This window comes from Podarcis liolepis (assembly GCF_965112155.1).
Source record: "Podarcis liolepis genome assembly, chromosome: 7".
NCBI lineage: Eukaryota > Metazoa > Chordata > Lepidosauria > Squamata > Lacertidae > Podarcis > Podarcis liolepis.
Genome location: NC_139561.1, coordinates 55,719,775 through 55,739,658, shown reverse-complemented (window position 1 = coordinate 55,739,658; position 19,884 = coordinate 55,719,775). Strand labels below are relative to the sequence as shown.

Genomic DNA, 19,884 nt, shown 5'->3' with positions numbered 1-19,884 from the left:
TTTCCACACCATGATGTTCCCATGTGCAAGTTTTTTCTGCGAAGGCTTCACCCTCTCTCCAACATTTAACGTTGCCAACTGGTGGCCTATTTATTGCTGCAAGGATCTTAAGTCCACAGGCACGATTTGTTTAATTGATTTACTGCCGTCAACTCCCACCTTCCTTTCTCCCCATCTTAATTTAATCCCCACTACAATGCACTACAATACAACCCACTACAAAGGTGGGTTAGGCTGAGATGGGAGGGAGGGACTGGCCCAAGGTCACCTAAGGAGCTTCATGGCTGAGTAGGAACCTGGTCTCCTAGGTTCCTAATTATTACACCACGCTGGTTGTCCACTGCAGCGTGAAGATTCGAACCCTGATCTCTCCATCCTTAGGCCGACATTCTACTACAAGACCACGCCGCCTCTCGGTCGGTGCCTTGGTTCGGTGCTGCGTATGAGCTATACGTCCTCCCAGCCGCTAGGAGTCGGCGCGCCGCCGCTGCAGGCGCCGCTCTGGGGCTTCCCGCTCCATGACGGCGAGAGTGCGGCTGCGCCCGACGAGAGGACATGAGGGGAAGGGCCGCGCATGCGCGAAGGCGCTGACTCTGCTTCACTCGGTACCTTCTTTTTCCCGCCCGCGTCCCTCCGTCGGCCTCTGAGGCAGCGGCGATGGCGGTGGCGGCGGCCGCCCTGCCCGGAGAGCTGGCCCAGGCCGTGGCCGGGGCGCGGCTGCTGGTAGTGGGCGCCGGAGGCATCGGCTGCGAGCTCCTCAAGGACCTGGTGCTGACAGGGTTCGCCAACATCGACGTGGTGAGGAGGCGGCGGGGAAGGCCCTCCGGGGAAGGGAACCAAAAGCAAAGCGGAGCCCTCCCTCGGCCGCCCTGGCCGTTATCTCCCGCGGCCGGCTCTTATTGGGTCGCCTCAGCGTCCCCCTCCCCCACCCGAGAGGGGGAGGGGCTTCGGGATGTGACGCCATCGCGCTTGTTTGGATTGGGGTTTCGTTGTTGTTTTCATTTCCAAGGCGGGACCCCCCGCGAAGTGGCGCCGCTTCAGCCTCTTGGGTAGCGGAGGGCAGGGCAGATTCCTTCGTTCGTTGCATTTATAGCCCACGTTTTTCTCCAGGCAACTCAATGTGGCTTCCGTGGTTCTCCCCCTCCTCATTTAACCCCCACAGCAACCCTGCGAGGTAGGCTAAGCTTAGAGTGGTACTGGCTGGACCAAGGTCACCAAGGGAGCTTCATGATGGCCAACCAGGCCCCAGTCCGACACTAACCCAGTGTTTCTCAAATTTGGGTCTCCAGCTATTGTTGGGACTACAACTCCCATCATCTCTAGCTAGCAGGACCAGTGGTCAGGGATGTTGGGAGTTGTAGCACAACAACATCCGAGTACCCAAGTTTAAGAAGCGCTGTTCTGACCATGTTGCTACAGATCAGGGGTTTTAATAGCTTCCTCTGTGATGAGTGAGGCTTTGTTGATCTGCTGTAGTTTCGGATCCACCAATGGTTGTGACTTGAAATAAGGTAGCTTCTTAGGAGCAGTCTATTGCTGAGTGATCAGTTGCTACAGACACAGTGCAGAGTGTATGTGGTTGTTTATGCTCTGCTTGTGGGTTTTTGAGGAGCACCTGATGCGCTATTTTTGTAGACATACTGTTTGGCAGAATGAGTCTTTGATCAAGCAGTCTTTATAGATGTTCAGGCTTGGCAGATGCTGTTCTTGTGCTGACACAGAGTACCAGATTGTTAGATAAAATAATGCCGAGCTCCAGAACCATCATCATTAATAATAATGATAGTAATTATTAATATTTATTAAATTTGTATACCACCCTTCAACCATACATCACAGGGCAGTTCACACAATCTGGCTGGCTGCTTCTAGGAACAGGATGCTAGAATTAGATGGGCTCTTGGTTTGATCCACTAATATCAAACCCAATTTATCTGTTATATTTTTATCTCCTTCCTTCAGTGTGACATGTATGGCTCTGTATTCCTATTTTATTCTCCCACCAGCCCTGTGAGGTAGGTTAAGCTGAGAGATGGCAACTGGCCCACACTCAGCCATTCATGGCTAAGTGGAGATTTGAATCACTTAGATTTGAACTTAGTCCTTATCCAACACTCACCATTATATTGAATTGGTAGTTGTAAAGGTTTGTAAAGATTCATGGTGATAAACAAGTCTGTTTGCAGCTATTGACTGATAGTGAAGAATGAATTCAATGGAGTCAATATACCTTCTAGCAGATGTCAGGTTCAAACATTGGGGGGAGGTAACCTTCAGTTATTATTGTCATCTTCCCAGAGGCCTTTGTCTGGGTGCTGCTAAAAAGTTGATGGATTTAAGAGTCTGTCCAGCAAGGCATTTGTTGTGTGTATTTTAAGTCCAGCCTATCAGCTGCTGGGGCGTGAGCGCTTAATGTCCCTGCCCCCAGCACATAGCTCATTCCATCATAAAATATGAAAATGCATTAGGATCTGCGCCTTGAATCCGTGTCTGTGGTGCTGGCAAGCAGTAGTTTTGTCATTTTTAGTGTGCAGTCTACAGATAACAGCTTTAATACTAGGGATGTTTGAGGGGAGGTAAAACCAATCAAATTCAACAAGTTCCGTTTTAATTCTGCTGGATCACACATTAGTCATGCCCCTTGGAAAAGCAAAGAGAGGGAGAGAGTAGTGGGAGGAGACTAGCCACTGTTAGGGTGAGAAGAAAGGAATTGGGAGAGAAGCAACTAGAGAAGGTGGTGCCTGTGGCATTCATTCAGAAAATCCAAATGTACACATACACGCTTAATACCCAAAAAGGTTGGTGATCTCTGCTTTAGTAATTTCACATATATAATTTTTCAACAATATGGTTGAATTTTCCAGTCACATTTTCAATAGAGTTATCACTCTTCTGTAGCCAGAATAAACCAGAGTACGTGGATCAGCATTGCCCACTAGATCAGATTGTCATGTCAGAACTTGACTAATTTCATTTTATGATGCAAATAGAACCAGTTAGGTTGCTAGTTGATTATTCCATGGTAAAGTCTAGGAAACCAAATGCACTATTAAGCCACACTGAATTTTTTCAGAACTGAGGACAAGAAGTATGGCAGAAATGTTGCTTCTGGTTTCAAAATCATTGCTGCCATGTTTCTTTTAACTTTTTTACATCCTCTTGACTACCATAAAGCAGACTGTGGAACTCTATTTTAGAATACAGTACGCCACTTTGGAATTCAAGAATGGGGTAGTATGGCTAGGCTAATGCTGTTTTCTGTGATGTGCTGTAAGATCAGTATTTGCCAATGCATTATATGCTGGAAAAACCTGTAGATATACTGCCCATCCTCCACTTGTATTATAGTGTTATAGTCCTAGAAAAAAAAGTTGATACAAATGCAATTTCTACTGATTTTAATTAACCTATAGCTGTAGATCAAATGGGGGCAGCACATTTTTTAAAGACTCTGATTTCTGATAAAGGCAAGGTACATTTTTGTTAATCGGAACAAATATGAAGTGTTTGTAATTAATCTATTTCTAGATTGATCTGGATACTATTGATGTCAGCAATCTCAACAGGCAATTCTTGTTCCAGAAGAAGCATGTTGGAAGATCAAAAGCTCAGGTAAGAGGAATTTCAAAGTGCAGCTTTCACAATTTAATTCAGTATTGTTTTTGATACAGCTTTAGAAGAATACCTGTTAGGCATCTGCTGGAATTAAATTTCATGTGATAACTTCAAGAAGTTCACCTTGACTATGATGTTTACTTTATTATATGTTCCTTTATATATTTAATATGTTTGTATCATAATAGGCCATGAAACAGAATTATATTCAAAGCTCAGAAGATAATTGGGTGCTTGAACATTTTTTAAAAATAAGGCTATTTCTAACTCATAGGAGGAGGTTTAAGATGACTAGATTAGTAAAAATTAGCTGTATGTGTTCTTGTTGTCTTGCAGGTTGCCAAGGAAAGTGTGTTAAGGTTTCATCCCGGAGCTAACATTATAGCTTATCATGACAGCGTAATGAAGTATGTCTGATTCTTCTTACATTTGGAATTTGTATCTGCTTTGTGAAAAAAAGCCCACAAAAAGTGACACATACCCCAAAACAATTATTAGCTATGGGTGTCCACACTGTTAGTCATTAGTGGCTTAATGATGGCACAAGATACAGTGATGGTTTGGAAAGAGGAGGATTAGTCAAATTCATAGAAGATAAGGGTGTCAATGGCTAGTAGCCACACTGTGTTCTGCTTTTGCTGCTGAAGGCATTGCTCCTCTGGAAGCCAGTAACTGGAAAGCACAGGTAGGGGAGATTTGCCCTCATGTCCTGCTTGCAGGCTTTCCAGAGGTATCTGGTTGGCCACTGTAGGAACAGGATACTGAATTAGATGGGCCTTTTGTCTAATGCAGCAAGGCTCTTATGTTTTTATGATTGCAGTGGATGAAGAAGACCATTTTCAAAATGAAAAGCTTTCCTATCTGGCCACCTGGAGGCAATTTCTTGCACACCACCACTCACTGAGCAGTCACTCTTTTCACACCAAGTAGTGGCACCCCAGCTACCCTGAGTCTCATGCTGCCTGGGGAGGGAATTCCAGGCACAACAGAGTGTATGCCAACCTGGCAACCAGCACATTTTCAAACAAACCTACATGCTATAATTGTGTTTAATAAGTTTGGAGCAATTCCTTCACACTTATGTCATTATTTTTTAGAAAGATAGTTGTAGTTCTTAACTCATGTTTACTTAGTTTCCAGCTGTCATGTGTTTAACTTTAGGAATATGTTCTATTGTTGGCCTTCAATATATGCAAAGTTTGAATATATAGGCTTGTAATTGACTGTACTAAAATTGTTCACCTTCTAGTCATCGTTCTGTTGGACTGATTAAATTATACACATACCATTGGGAATATGAAAAATCAACTTGCACAAAATCATAGCTTATGCTTCTGTAACCTCCTTGTGTTGTCCTCAACCATACATACATAGAGCAAAAAATAATAATAATTCACTAAATAGTCTGACTGGAAATGTCACAGGCAATTTTGTTCTGGGTGGGGAATAGATAAGAAAAAAAGCAAACTATTTCCATTTGGGTCCTAGGCAGATCTTGCATACATCAAAAGTTTACAGAAATGTCACAATACCCTGTCAATGAGCCATCAGTGCAATAATAAAACAATTACTTTCATTTTGCCCCAAACTATTTTTTTCTCCGTGGACACAGAAAATGGCTATTTTAAAAGTTTTACTTGTTTTATTTGTGCTGTGTGATGGTTGGTGTAACTAGTGCAACCAGAAAATATTGTGATGTGCTGTTTGGCAGATGTATTCATGCGGTCATATACACCTGTCACGTCAGTATCAACAGGCATTTATTTACTGACCCCCTAAACTGGATCTTGTCTTCTTTTTCTGCAGCCCTGACTACAATGTGGAATTTTTTCGTCAGTTTACACTAGTTATGAATGCCTTGGATAATAGAGGTATGGTTTATCTTTGCTATAATGTGAGACAACTGAGACCTGGAGTTTTGAAATGTCTCTATTCTGACATGAATGTGCTTGAAAACTGAGAGACTGTGCAAGGCTGGATTAGCCTCCCTGTTTCCTAATAGTCTATTGGGACTATTGGGACAAGTGGTATCTTTACAAACTGTACTTTTTAATGCAATCTGAGAAGTCCTATCAAAAATGCTAAATATGTTCTCCCCGCTGTAAAGTGAGGTTGCAGTATTGAACATATCTTATTTGTGTTACCTGAGGAGGAGGAGGAGATAATAAAGTTTGCATTTGAAAATCAGTGACACTTCTTCTGTTTACAGCTGCCCGTAACCATGTGAACAGGATGTGTCTGGCAGCTGATGTCCCCCTTATAGAGAGTGGAACTGCAGGCTACCTTGGACAAGTAACAGTTATCAAAAAGGTGTGGCAATAATACTGTGTTTTCATATGCTGTAGTATTATGATCCCTTAAGTGTGGTTTTCAACTAACAATGGAAACATGATTGAAAAATTATTTCTACCTTTCCCCCTCTGTAGGGAGTGACAGAATGTTATGAATGTCAGCCCAAACCAACCCAGAAGACCTTTCCAGGTTGTACTATTCGCAACACTCCTTCTGAACCAATCCACTGCATTGTGTGGGCAAAGTATTTGTTCAAGTAAGCTAATTTTTTAACCATAAAGTTCTTCAGTGATCTGATTTGTGAGCACCAGGGAAAACTGGCTAGATCCAGCTTTTCTGTACCTGATACACTGTGGTGGTTGATTTGCAAAGTGTAGAAGAGTCATGAATTTGATGGCCTTGTGTGTCTGGCAGATTAGTTGGGTGCCAGGATGCAGCTACGTGAAATCTAGAACATCAGGCTGGTCTAGTCTGTTGTGTGTAGGTTGCCTTGAGTGCTTGTTCCTATAAAAAGCTATCTAATATGTTTGGATAATCCATAGAGATCACTCCTTCCTATACCAAGCTCGGGTGGCAAGTGCCAGCAGAATTGTAGCAAAAATGGATTCTTTGAGAAACAAGAGGGAAGTTGTCAGCATGTTTAGAGGGAACCTCAGCATTATGCAGAAGTACAATATAACTTTGAAAAAGAAAGCTGAAAGGTGAAAACTTAGGAAAAGCAGCCCAGCGAGTACTGAGCATGCTCAGTAGCTTTAGAATAGTAGCAGTTGAAAAAGAAATACGAAATGCAGGAGGGAGTGGCATGCTCTCCTTTGAGGAGAGTTTGAGTGCAGAGTTTTATTGCAGTTCCTATTTGTCAAGGCTAGTTACCTTCTCCATTTTGTGTGAATGGTTTGGATGTGAAACATCTCTGAGCTCTGTTGCAATGTAAATTGACTTTTCCCCTAATGTTGGTTTTTAAAAATTACACCCCACTTTCCTTGTGTCTTAAAGCAGTTTTTAAAGAAAAAAAAATAGAGCATGCTATTTGGAGGAGCAACTTAATGGCTAAAACCAAACCTTTATGTTAACAGCTGGACATAGCACTACCATAAATAACGTGCTTTCAAGATTATTCAAGCAAAGACATTTCAGTCTCTAACCACCATTTGTGTTTTAAAATGTAGTCAGCTGTTTGGAGAAGAAGATGCTGATCAAGAAGTGTCTCCTGACAGAGCTGATCCTGAAGCTGCTTGTAAGTTTTTTTTTAAAAAGGACAATTTTGTGCTTCTCTTGGGGAGTCCTTCTATCAGCTGTGCAACTTCTGGTTGGGTATCAGCTGCCACAGAATAATATTTTCCTTGGTCCTCAGCTGCAGAGTTGCAAAGTTCTGTGTATATGCTGCGTATAGGAGAACCATCAGTAGTTGATTAATATTTACTCTTAAATAGCCAACATTAGCATTGCTTTGAATCCTGCGGTTCATTAATTGAGCCATAACATTCTGAATATTTCAGGTAACATTCTGGTTCTTTAATAGACTAGTTTGTTGAAAAAGTAGAAGAAACCTCCCGACTAGGTTTCCCTCTTTTGGTAAAATTGTATCTGTGCCAGGTGAGTGATCTTGATAGCAAATGGAAAATGTCATCTTATTGACAGGGGAGCCAGCAGAAGCTGAGGCCAGAGCAAGAGCATCTAACGAAGATGGTGATATTAAACGTGTTTCAACCAAGGAATGGGCTAAATCAACAGGATATGATTCGGTTAAACTCTTCACTAAGGTATTAGTCTTAAGTCAGTGGCATTTGCAGAAATTTCTTTTTATGCCACTGTTAAGTGGGGGCAGACATGTTGTAAGATCTGCTTTACACTTGCATCTGCTTTTCATCAACTGTTCACATTAGGCAAGCATTGACTGTGGATATTTCAGTGCCTGGCTATTTGTTTACTCAGGATTTCAACTTACCGTATTTTTTGCCCCATAGGACGCACCGGCCCATAGGACGCGCCTAGTTTTTTGGGGGGAATTTATCCCCCCCCCCCCCGGTGTGGGGCTGGGGCGGGGGAAGCCCGAGCTTCCCCAGCCCCCAGAACAGGCTGCTCTCCGCTAGCCATGGGAGAGCTGCACCAGGGTTAGCGGAGCGCTGCGCGAAGCCCGAAGCTTGGGGCGTGCTGAGTGCAGCGTGCCCCAAGCTTCTGGGTGCCAGCAAGCTCTCCGCTAGCCGTGGGAGAGCTGCGTCTCCCACGGCTAGCGGATAGCTTCCTGAAGCCTGGAGAGCGAGAGGGCTCGTTGCGCACCGACCCCTCTCACCAGGCTTCAGCGAAAGCTTTCATTCGCCCCATAGGACGCACACACATTTCCCCTTCATTTTTGGAGGGGAAAAAATGTGTCCTATAGGGCGAAAAATACGGTAGTTGCTGGTTTTCATAGAATTGTTGGAAGGGACCCAAAGGGCCATCTAGTCCAACCCCCTGCAATGAAGGATCATGCTTTATACAACATTATCCAGTTGTATGCTTTTAATGGTGTACACGGCTTGGATATTTTTATTTGAAGTGGTATATAAACTTGACTAAAAAATAAATACAGGAAGGTGGATTTGGATTTTTCAGCCCGAATCCTCTTCCTGTGCAAATGGCAAAGCGCTAAAACTCAGGACACTGTAGGGTCAGTGGTGACCAGCAACACACCTATCCTCCTCTTGTCCCTGTGGTCTTTCATTTGGGTAGAGATAATGGCTAAATTAGTGACGGGCTGTATGAGGAATGGGAAGGTTGTCGGAAAATAAAAAGGAGGACACAAGTAATTGGTCAAGGGTCTATATAATAGCAAACTTTGTGCCATCCAGATGTTTTAGACTGGCCATTGGTCAGCAGTGATAAGAGTTTTGGTCTGCAACATTTGAAGGGTGCCAGGTTAGCTACTCCTGTTCTGTATCATCATGAGATATCAGCTAATAAAAGGAGTTGAGTAACAAAAGCTTGCTGCAGACTGGAAGGAGAGGGACACTGGCATGCAATTCCTTCTCTAGTGCTGATATACAAGGCTGGATTAATTAAATCTTTAGAATTTACAAACAGAGCAGAGTACGTCTGCAGCTTTGTTCTGAAAAGTGTGAATGTTACTTTGCTAAGTTTACTTCTGGTCAAACGTGCAAGATTTCACTCTGCAGCTTCAAATATGTTTCCAAGAGTTTGGTTGCCAGAATTAAGTATGTTTCAATAAACCCAGATATCGCACTGGCCATGTTTCTCCAAGCTGCACTTTCCTCACAATCTAATTGTGTTGCACTTCAGTAAGCAGAGCCCCTAGAATGAATCCTGTAGTGAGAACATATCGATCACAAGACTATTGATATTTGTATAAAACAAATATCCTCTCATACAAATACGGACCCTTGGTGCCTAGATGAATATGCACTGGTGTTCAATATTAAATGTTTGTTGATCTGAAATGTACTCTTGAAAGCACATCAGTTGATAGTAGGCTTCTCTTCTAAATCTTATTTACTAGCTTTTCAAAGATGACATCAGATATCTGCTAACAATGGATAAGCTCTGGAGGAAAAGGAAACCTCCAGTTCCTCTAGACTGGAATGAAATACAAAATCAGGGTAAGCATATTATTATTTGCCTTTCTTTGATACTTAACAGTTTGACTGTGTACTTTTAAGGTAAACTATGAATTTTATTACTGAACTGCTGCAGAGCTGTTGCAGGTGCTTAGTTTTGGTGTTGGGATGTGGTTCCTGAATCCACCCTATTTAAAGAATAGTTTGGGTTGTGATAGCAGCTGAGATAAGATATTGATCGATGAAGACATCTATGAGTTTATAGTGTGCATCAAGGCTGACCAATGGGGTGCTCTCCAGATTCTGCTAGACTCTTAGCATGGCTAGTGGTCAGGGATGATGGGAGTTGTAGTTCAGCAACATCTGGAGGGGACCATATGGCTACCTTTGACCCTGAGGTACTGCAGCTGCACTTCCAAATTTCCTCAGACATTATGCTTTTCACATATTCACTACAAATCCTTGTGATGAAAAATCCAGTAAATCAGCCATTTGTGCTATTGAATTCGCTTCAGACTTATGTTGGTAGCAGTGGAAGCATTTGCTGACTCCTTAAAGACGTGTGTATAGATGGGAAAACAAAACAAGTTGAATTTGAAGACTGTTTTAACAAACAAGTTTCTCGCTTCCTTTCCTTTAAAGAAAACAGCACGTCTGATCAACAGAATGAACCTTCCTTGGGCTTGAAAGACCAACAGGTTCTGGATGTCAAGAGCTACACACGTCTGTTTTCTAAGAGCGTAGAGACTCTGAGAGCTCAACTAGCGGAAAAAGGTGATGGAGCTGAACTTATATGGGACAAGGTTAGTTCAGCAAACGTTTGGGGATATTTTGCATGCACAGGAGTAAAAATGTTTGGATTCTAGCGCAGCACTAATAGTAGATATGCCTAGCACACTAGGGGTTAGCATTCTCACAATATCTTCTCTACAATAAAATGGCTGTCTTTGAACCTTGTAAATGGCATCAGACTGTTGAACAGATTTGTACCCTCTGTTGGGCTCTGCAAATTGTCAATTTTAGATGTGGCCTCTGTTGGCTATAGATGCAGAGGGAACAATCCACTGGGCAGGTCTCGAGCAGAAGCCCTGTAGAAACAAAGTGCAGTTCTCCATTCTTGTTTGATGAAAAAAGTTGCCTCATGGAAAGTGAACACAGAGGAGGGTCCCCTTGAATTCAGTGCAGCTCAAGCAAGAGAACGTTTCCAATTTCCTTTCCAAAATATTAGAAGCAGAACAGAATAAAAAGCTACACTAAAAGTGATAAAGCTGCCTAAGGGGAAATGTCAGCAGATAAAATTTGTTTGTTTATATACCACAAATTAGTTTTTAAAAATCAAAACAGTTCACAACAACTACATAAAACCAAACAATAATATTGTATACAAAAGTTAAAATCAGAAATCGGATAACTAAAATTAGTCTGTTTATTTAGAAAACTTGGGCAAATAAAAAGCTCTTAACATAGTACCTAAACCTTAATAGAGAAGATGCCAGGTGGACTTCTCTAAGGATGACAAGACCCTCTCCCCTGTTAACACGTGCCTTGTTTCCAAAAATCCTTCTGGAAAATGATCTTTGTGCTGAGATTCATATGGGAGCAGGCAGTTTAGATGGGATACTGTGAAGGGCTTTAAAGGAGAAGACTTTCACTTTGAATTGGACCTAGAAACTATGTACCTTATGGATGAATGTACCTCTCTCCAAAACTTTATTTTAACAATGAGTGGTGTAGGGCACAATAAAAAATGGGGAGTATAAGTGATACTTCATGGATGAAGAGAGATTCTGTTTAAAGATGTTTTTATATATATAATAAGGAACTATCTTTAGAAACTTATCTGTTCCCATGGTTCTTACTGGAAAAGCAGTATAATCAAACTATATCTCAGAGGCTCATTGCTGTGATTGAACTTTTTGATTTTTACATTCTTGGGGGGATTAGTATCTTACCACTTCAAGGGATGGAAATGCTGCACTCATGGCTCAGCTGTCAGTGTGGCCACAAATTAAAAGTTAGTCATATTAAGTTGCATTACAGAACTGTTACTTGGCACTTCTAGCAATTTTAACAATTAGAAGGGTATGTTATATGAGTAATGTGTTAAGACTTTGAGGTCAAACTTATTTTATACAGTTATTTTTTTCAAGTTCCAGAAATGCTTCTGTTCACTCTAAAATGATCAGTATTTTCTATTTTACTTCAAAATGACTATTTAACAGGATGATCCTTCTGCAATGGACTTTGTTACATCTGCTGCGAACCTCAGAATGCATATCTTTAGTATGAACATGAAGAGCAGATTTGATATCAAATGTAAGTGAAAAGCTTATATTTATTTTCTTGAAGGATTTGCTCTGTTCTTGTTTTAATATGCTGCATAAACTCCTTATTTCTGCTTCTTCCACAGCAATGGCAGGAAACATCATTCCTGCAATAGCTACCACTAATGCCATAATAGCTGGTCTGATTGTGCTGGAGGGTTTAAAGATTCTCTCAGGAAAAATAGAGCAGTGCAGAGCAGTAAGTGTGGTGTTGATTTCCTCTCTCTTCTCTTTTGCTTGTTCGTGCTGGATAATTGATTCCCTTTTTTCTTATCTTCTGAAGATCTTCCTTAATAAACAACCAAACCCAAGGAAGAAGCTACTTGTTCCCTGCGCTTTGGACCCTCCTAATCCCAATTGCTATGTGTGTGCAAGTAAACCAGAGGTGACAGTGAAACTTGATGTCAACAAAGTCACAGTTTTGACGCTACAAGATAAGGTGAATGAACCTCTCCCTTCATCCACCTCTTAGGTTTTTCAGTTTAAGCACCGTTCCTAAATCGCTAATCTGCAGAATCTGTTCTGCACCTTAGGCCTTAAAACACAGGTAGGGAACCCCAGGCCCAGGGGCCACGTGCGGCCCTCCAAACCTCTCTGCCTGGCCCTTGGAACTCTCCTCAAGCGTTGCCTCTCACTTATCCTGTTTCACACCCACCCTCAGGGTTTCTTTGTAGCTGGAATTTTCCCCTGCACTCTAATTTTGCTTTTTGTTTGACTAAATGGAGGATAGAGAGGTACGTGTGGGTGTGTCCTGCATAAAGGTCACATTTACATTCCTTGCTCCACCCACTTTTTTTCTCTGGCCCCACTCACCACTGGCACATGTCCAGAAAGGGTTTGTGACCCTAAGGCTGAAGAAAGCGGGAGGCTCCCACACCCTAGTCAACATATAGAGAGATGGGGCTTGAGATTTAACAGATTTCATTTGGCCAGAAATGGTAAGTCAGCCCAGAAGGACACGGACTGAAAATAGGTTGGGTTACATACCAACACTACAGATGCAAGGCAAATTTTGTGGCTGGTGCACATCCCTAGTAGAAAGTGTTGTTTTGATCATTTATAAGAAGGGGGTTGGGTGTAAGTCTTGGAAAAGGATTATTGTTTCAGAGTCTTGCTTCTAGATTTTTCTCCCCCTTGCATCCTTTCAGATAGTAAAAGAAAAATTCAATATGGTAGCACCTGATGTCCAGATAGAAGATGGAAAGGGGACTATTCTGATCTCCTCCGAAGAAGGAGAAACTGAAGGTATGAAATGAAAGTGAAACTGGTGTGGTCAAAAGTCAGCCTGACATTTAAGGAAGCTCCACACTGTATGTCCTTTGCACTGCAGCAAACACACAATGTGTCAATACTGTGTAGCCTTGTGTCTGCCTCTGGGTACTCTGGGCCAGGTGATCCATAGATGTGGACATTATCCAAGCTGTAGTTGGACCCTCATTACTACAGTTCTCAGATTTGGAGGATTTTGTTTGGGTTATACAATGCAATCCTGGCCGCAGTCATGTATTATTAGGGGTCTGGCAACAGGTACTAGCAATCAAACCAGGAACGGAGATATCAGCAAGCTGCTGAAAATGATCCCATAACCCAGCCTCCCAAGCCCGTTGCAGGTTTTCTTAAGTGGAGCTTCTGGCTTTGAAGTGTGCAGCCTTCCATATATCTGGCAAAGAAAAGAGTATACATGATGTATAAAATTTTAACATAGATCAATAGGTATTAGCCGCCTTACTTTGCTTACTTTTCCTTTGCTTTTGAGTGTTTTGAGTTAAGAAAAGCCTTGGAGGTGACTAATGTTTCCACAGAATACCTGATGCTGCTTTTCTCCTGTTTTCCCCATGTCCCCCTCAGCAAATAACCACAGGAAGTTGTCAGACTTTGGGATCCGAAATGGTAGTCGGCTGCAAGCAGATGACTTTCTGCAGGACTATACCTTGCTGATCAACGTACTGCACAGGTGAAGGCCATTGATTTCCTAGAGTGCTATCAGAACCAGAAACTGCAACTCTGCCAAAATAACCTTCAGATTAAATAAGTGATATAAGTCTTGCTAATACAGAGACCAGCTCTGCATTTATGAAAAACACAAAATTGAGAGCCAGTAGTGTTCTCTAAAATGCAAGAATAACTCCCAGGCCCTTCCCCATTGGCGCAGCATCCATAACAGCCTTTGAGTGTACTGTGGTGCTTAGGCAAGCAAGGGTTGAATAAGCCATTTCACAAACTGCCTCTTATTTGACCATCATTTGAGTGTTTTTTTCTGCATTTTTTTAAAAAATCAGCGAGGAGCTTGGGAAAGATGTGGAGTTTGAAGTTGTTGGTGATGAAGTTGTTGGTCCCAAACCATCGGAACAGCCAGTCACTAAGAATATCACCAATGGAAGTGATGATGGGGCACAGCCCTCAACATCCACAGGTAAAGACTGGCAGTGGGAGGGAACAGTATCGACATACCTACAACTGTTTGGAGGTATTGGCAGCCCCTTAAAATTCTTGGACACAAGATAAACCTTTATAAAGCCTTACAAATTTTCCTGAATCTTGAAAATTCACTGAAGCCCCCAGAAGGGCTGTCTGTTCACAATTTTTGCTTTAGCTTTTCCACATCCAATCGATATATCTTAACTCATTGAGGGACCATGCATTTTATGGATTGAGCTGGTCCATTATTTTCTAAGATGGCAACTTGCCATCACTCTCAGTATCATTCATTGTCTTGAATATTTGAAAACAGTCATGTGCCTCATTTTAGGTACAAGCGTGGAACATTTAGCCTATTTATATTAAGCCTATATTTAAAACAACAGCGCTAGGCTGCACTGCAGTGACTCTTTTCTTTTCCAGCTCAAGAGGAAGATGATGATGTACTGATAGTTGAGACTGAGGAAGGTTCTTCAAGCAATGCTGATGACACAGAAAGCAAGAGCCGGAAAAGGAAGCTGGATGAGAAGGAATACACTGGCACCAAACGGCTGCGCTCAGAACAATTGGCTGAGGAGCAGGATGATGTGATAGCACTAGACTGAGTGCTAGAATGCTCCAACCAGTAGGACGTGCCAATAGGATGATTGCTAGGGTGTGCAAAATGTCCACAACTAGGTCTCTGGCTTGCAGTATCTTCCCATTCTCGTTTGGTAGGACTTAGAACTTCTCCAGTAAGATTTAGTAGACATCTAGTTTATAAGCATTGTGGGCATGAAAATGAAGCATTTCTAATTATATAATGCCTGAAAGATGGATTGGTATGGGAAAATAAGACAACTCTTGTTTGCTGAAATGGTTTTATCACTTGGTAACTTCTGAGAGGTTTTTAATTCTTACTGTTTGTTAGCTTAGCCTAGTTCTCGCCATTTTTCACACCCTCAAACCAAAACCTTGAAAGCAAAGATGTGTCACGTTTCAAACAGTCAGCCGGCACAATGTACATTACTGTAAAACAATGTTGATTTGTCAGCAAGTACTGCCTGATGTGTCAGTGTCAGAAACGGATCTTGGTGTACTGTTACAGCTTCAGGTTATTTATATGGGATGTTTTGTAAAACTTTAATGCTACTCTACCATTCATCTGATGGACCAAAACAACAGACAAACTATTTGCTACATTTGTTTGAAAGCCCACCTATATGGAAAGTTGAGGATTTGTAAAGTGTATACAGTCTTCATACTTAAAAGCTGTACTAATAATAGTTTTAAGCATCCTACAGGGCTTCTGAAAACATCCTTTGTTGGAATTGAAAAGGGAGGGTTTTTTTTAATAAAACATTTTGTCACTGCAGTTTTTTGACAGTCTTTATTCTTCCACTACCCAGGGGTTGGATTCAAATTCCTAGGTGACAGTTTCATAGCTGTGTAAAGTTTGCCTGGCTATGTTACAAGTGACCAACTGCTACAGAGGTCTGTGGTTCTTCTGGACTGAGTCAGGAACACTTAAGAAGTTGACTGTGGCTGGTCTTTGCTGTTCTCTCCACCACCACTGCTGCCTGAACCCTTGCTAAGAAGTAGATTTGTAGCAGAAATAAACCAAGGCAGAAGGGCAGGGTGTTCAGTTTAGTGCTCACTACTACCCTGGCACCCACCCTGCCTACTCTGGACCAGGCTTGTGGTTGTCCTTGCAAAGATGTTAGATGGTGTAAAATTAGTTTTCACCTTAAACCTGGATAATTCTCTTTCAGCATCAACTTTAAACACAAAGTTAACCCAAGTATCCATAATCAAATGGAAGAGTTGGGAAGGATACTATTTTCTGGAAGTACTTCAAAGCAGTCTGATAGCTTACACAGTTTTCACAAGTGCTGATGCTTCAAATTCTGTCCTCTGCACCTATTGCATAATATTTGCTTTTTGAAACTAAAAAGATCACCGCCTGATGTTGGTGTTCTAACTCTTTAGTTTGATTTCTTCTGATTCTGTTAGAATTGGCAGGTCACCTCCAGGGCCCGCGTTCGCCCTTGGTGGCTGAGCCATCCAGATTCTACACACTGAAAAGCTGCATTATGTGACCTATATTAATCATGCAAATAGCAATGATTCCTATCTGCATAACTGTCTTTTGACTGTTTTGCAGAACTGATACCCTATAACTTGGTCGATCTGCAAGACACCTTTTGGCTATGGGGAAATTGATGAATAGTGTTGTTTCTAATAAGTTGGTCAGAGTCATCTTTCTCTGTGCCACAGATTGTCCCTTCAGTGCAGGGTGTGCTATTGCACCCCTCCCCCCCTTTCCTGACTGCTGGCCTAACAGATGGCTTCTCAGGGATGATGTTATTGATGCATTTATTAGCAGTGGCCCAATGGGTGGCCCACAGGATGCTTTTATTATTGGTGGTGGTTTTGTTTTGTTAAGGGATAGCAGGTGTTGGACCCTGCACCCTCCCTGCTTTTGGGCTGCTTATGATTAGTTGGAGAGCTAATCTAGTGGAGCAGCTGGCCTGCTGGAGCTGTGAGAATGGAACTTGCCAAGTGTTCACCGCAGCCGTGAGTTCACTGCATTGCCATTGGTAAGTGATCATTCTGCATCTATACCCCTCCTTTCCAGTATGTAGATAATTTTGCCAAAGTGCACTGAGTGCAACACAGTAGGTGTTGGGAGTCTGATGCAGCACAGAACCCTGGTGGGGTAGGATCTGTTAACCACTGGCCTGCTGCAGTCTCAGCACAGATTGGCAATGGAAGTCTCAACTGCAATAGCTTACCTTCCAATGCAAATATCAAGTGGGGCAAAAAAAAAAAAGGCTGTAGTTTGAGACCTTGCCACCAGGTGTGTGTGCCCCACCCCCCCGGTAGCATTATAAAATGGTCCCTTTTGCTTCTATAAGTGAGTGGCTGCCACTTCAAGAAGTAAAGCACAACACTTGGACCAGAACTGTGTTGAAGCTGAAAATGCCCACCTCTCCTAACAACAGGCACCCTAGTCTCTGCTCAGAGGGGTCCCACAAAGCGCAAGTGCAATGTGAGCCAGTGTGGGGTCAGGCTGTCAGACAAGGACTTGGGAGACCAGGGATCACATCCCCACTCAGCCATCAAAATTCACTGGGTGGCTTGGGGCCAGTTACTGTTTCTCAGCCTAACCTACTTTACAGGGTGGTGAGGATAAAATGGGGAGGGCTGTGTATGTCAAGCTTTACAAAAAAGGTGGAATACAAATGTAATAAAAACAATAAGTAATGTAGCTCTTCCTATTGCACCAAAACTTTCCCAAAGTAATCCTTGCAGCAGATGGGGTCTTTCATCAGCATAGATCAGGGGTAGGCAAAGTAAGGCCTGGGGGCCAGATCCGGCCCAATCGCCTTCTAAATCCGGCCCAAGGACGGTCTGGGAATCAGTGTGTTTTTACATGAATAGAATGTGTCCTTTTATTTAAAATGCATCTCTGGGTTATTCGTGGGGCCTGCCTGGTGCTTTTACATGAGTACAATGTGTGCTTTTATTTAAAATGCATCTCTGGGTTATTTGTGGGGCATAGGAATTCGTTGTTGTTCTTTTTTCCCAAAATATAGTCCGGCTCCCCACATGGTCTGAGGGACAGCGGACCGGCCCCCTGCTGAAAAGGTTTGCTGACCCCTGGCATAGATATTATTATTATTTTGATGTATAAAAAGCCGACTCCACTCTGTCTTCCTAGAACACAAGGTCAGACAGGTTGCCTAAGTGTATCCCATGGAGTTCTCTGGACTTTAGTAACTCTTGTCAGCCACTTGGTGCAGGAACAGATTCACACTCAATGATGGACAAGAGACAAGTTTATTTGGGTGGAGTGATCAATTATCTGCACTTCATCTAAGCAAAAGCAGAGCTTTTGTAGTGAACCAGAAGACGTCAGCTGGACAGCAGCACCTACTATTCTTGTCAGAATCAATTATTTAAAAACTTGATCCGATCGAAGATCTGTCAGATGCTTAAAAACAACTGTCTGGAGTGATTTTCTTTATTTTGGGATGCTGGAATGTGAAGCTGCTTTTCTGTATTTGTTTTCCTACATAAACAGCACTAAGAGCTCCCTAAATCCCAAGGGATGCTTTTTGTCTCTCTCTTATCTAATCAGAGGTATTTATGAAGCATCAATCATAGCTGTATCTTTTGCCTCTTTGTGTGGTTGGCGCTTAGCTCTATCAGTATTCAAATATTGAAGGAATGGTAAGAATTTAAATTGCATTGATGGCTGGTGGGAAGTGAAAAATGGTATGCCAGTTATCGCTGCGGGGTCAGCAAAACAAAATGGCTTGTATATTTTTCAGACCTATGTCAGTTTTGCATCTGCTCCGTGGAGATTGTCCAAGAGGATAAGGGACTCGAGAAGACTCTCATCAGTTTCCTGGGATCTTGGTTTGAAGCTTTGGGGCAGGGAAGGGTTAGGACCCATTCAGTCCCACAAGGGCTACAGTTTCTTTTGAGCAACTTTCCAGTGGATCACATGCAAGTGGTGGGCAAGACAAGAGACAAAAGTGTGTGGAGCAAAGAATAGAAATGCTACCTTTGTATAATCGGCCGGTTCACACACACACACGAGAGAGAGAGAGAGAGAGAGAGAGAGAGAGAGAGAGAGAATGAACGAACAGTGAATCCAGGCTGTGTTGCCTTAGATTGTGAGTGCCAGATGAAAGCTGAGTGCATAAGTAACTCATTCCCAAGCTGCATTCCACATTCAGGACAGTTTTTGGATTTTTTAAATACCTCTTCACACAGTACATAGTTGAACTATGGAACTCACTCCCACAGGACCAACTTGGATGGCTTAAAAAGAGGCTTAGGCAAAGGGTTTTTTTGGCTTGTGGTGTTAACCAATGGGGAGAATGGTGATTGTATTATATCAGGCCAACAAACATTGTAACCACCAAGTTTTAATGCAGCTCATCTACAGAAGGATGAAACTTCAGTTTTGTTGTATACCTAGGCAGCGCACATGACAGGAGGACACATGAAGGGTGGGTTGTGTTTGGTGGGTCACCTGGCCTGCACAACTGCCATCCATTTCACTGCTGGGCTTATGTGGAAGGTACTCCTGATTGCCTCTGCTTGTTAGTTTAAATCGGTCCATCCCAATATCCTTGCCTATCTTTTCTGAGCTTTAGAGTCATCACAGAGAAACCCAAGGCTTTCTGAATGCCTCCTTCCGGTGTGGGTTGAGAACTAATAGGTGATGAAGCAACACCTATATAAAATGTCATATTCAGTGGAAATAACAGTGAACTATGGTTGAGTGGGTTGGTGAGTTCAGAATGAGTCAAGTTGCCAGTTGCTAGAGATGTAAAAGAGATGCCATGAGAGTGGAATTGGTGTCACAAAAGTCTCAATGGCTTCCGAAAGCAGAAAGTGTCTGCTGTGCAGTAGTGACCTTTGAGGAGCGGGCTCTGCCAGTCCTCTAAACACAGCCCCTTCCCTCTCCCTCTTCTGGTAGGTAGAACATGCTCCAAGGCAGTTAAGGAGAAGGCAGGCAGAATTGTAGCTGTATAGGATCAAGCAAATTAAATGTCCTTTGGAAGATGAACTATACCCTTGTCTTCCAGAAGAGGGCTTTATTGGATCTGCCTGAATGTGTGAAGTCACATTTCTTTTACTAAATATTGAAGTTCCTCTTGGTCCACAAAAGAAAAAAATATGTAGCG

The 19,884-nt window shown here is 42.5% G+C and overlaps 1 protein-coding gene across 3 annotated transcripts; it reads left to right on the top strand.

Moving 5' to 3' along the window:
- The first annotated feature begins 482 nt into the window (after positions 1-482).
- UBA2 (ubiquitin like modifier activating enzyme 2) lies at positions 483-15,554 on the top strand. Of its 3 annotated transcripts, none has more exons than XM_083515188.1 (17): positions 483-798; positions 3,529-3,612; positions 3,952-4,022; positions 5,422-5,486; positions 5,825-5,925; positions 6,042-6,163; positions 7,074-7,141; positions 7,546-7,667; positions 9,401-9,500; positions 10,101-10,261; positions 11,681-11,774; positions 11,869-11,981; positions 12,066-12,221; positions 12,931-13,027; positions 13,631-13,736; positions 14,062-14,195; positions 14,624-15,554. In XM_083515188.1, exons 1-17 carry the CDS (start codon positions 658-660, stop codon positions 14,803-14,805), a joined length of 1,917 nt encoding a protein of 638 aa, XP_083371314.1. In that variant the 5' UTR covers positions 483-657; the 3' UTR covers positions 14,806-15,554. The 3 variants fall into 3 exon arrangements, with proteins under 3 accessions (XP_083371314.1, XP_083371316.1, XP_083371315.1); XM_083515190.1 differs by having other exon boundaries at positions 606-798; positions 3,952-4,141; positions 5,020-5,486; XM_083515189.1 differs by having other exon boundaries at positions 647-1,174.
- The last annotated feature ends 4,330 nt before the right edge of the window (positions 15,555-19,884 follow it).

Bases quoted from the DNA above. Each gene is read 5' to 3' on its own strand.
- UBA2 (XM_083515188.1), top strand. From the start codon at position 658: ATGGCGGTGGCGGCGGCCGCCCTGCCCGGAGAGCTGGCCCAGGCCGTG. The intron at 7,668-9,400 runs GTATTAGTCTTA...CTTATTTACTAG, and splicing joins CGGTTAAACTCTTCACTAAG to CTTTTCAAAGATGACATCAG. The intron at 11,982-12,065 runs GTAAGTGTGGTG...TATCTTCTGAAG, and splicing joins AAATAGAGCAGTGCAGAGCA to ATCTTCCTTAATAAACAACC.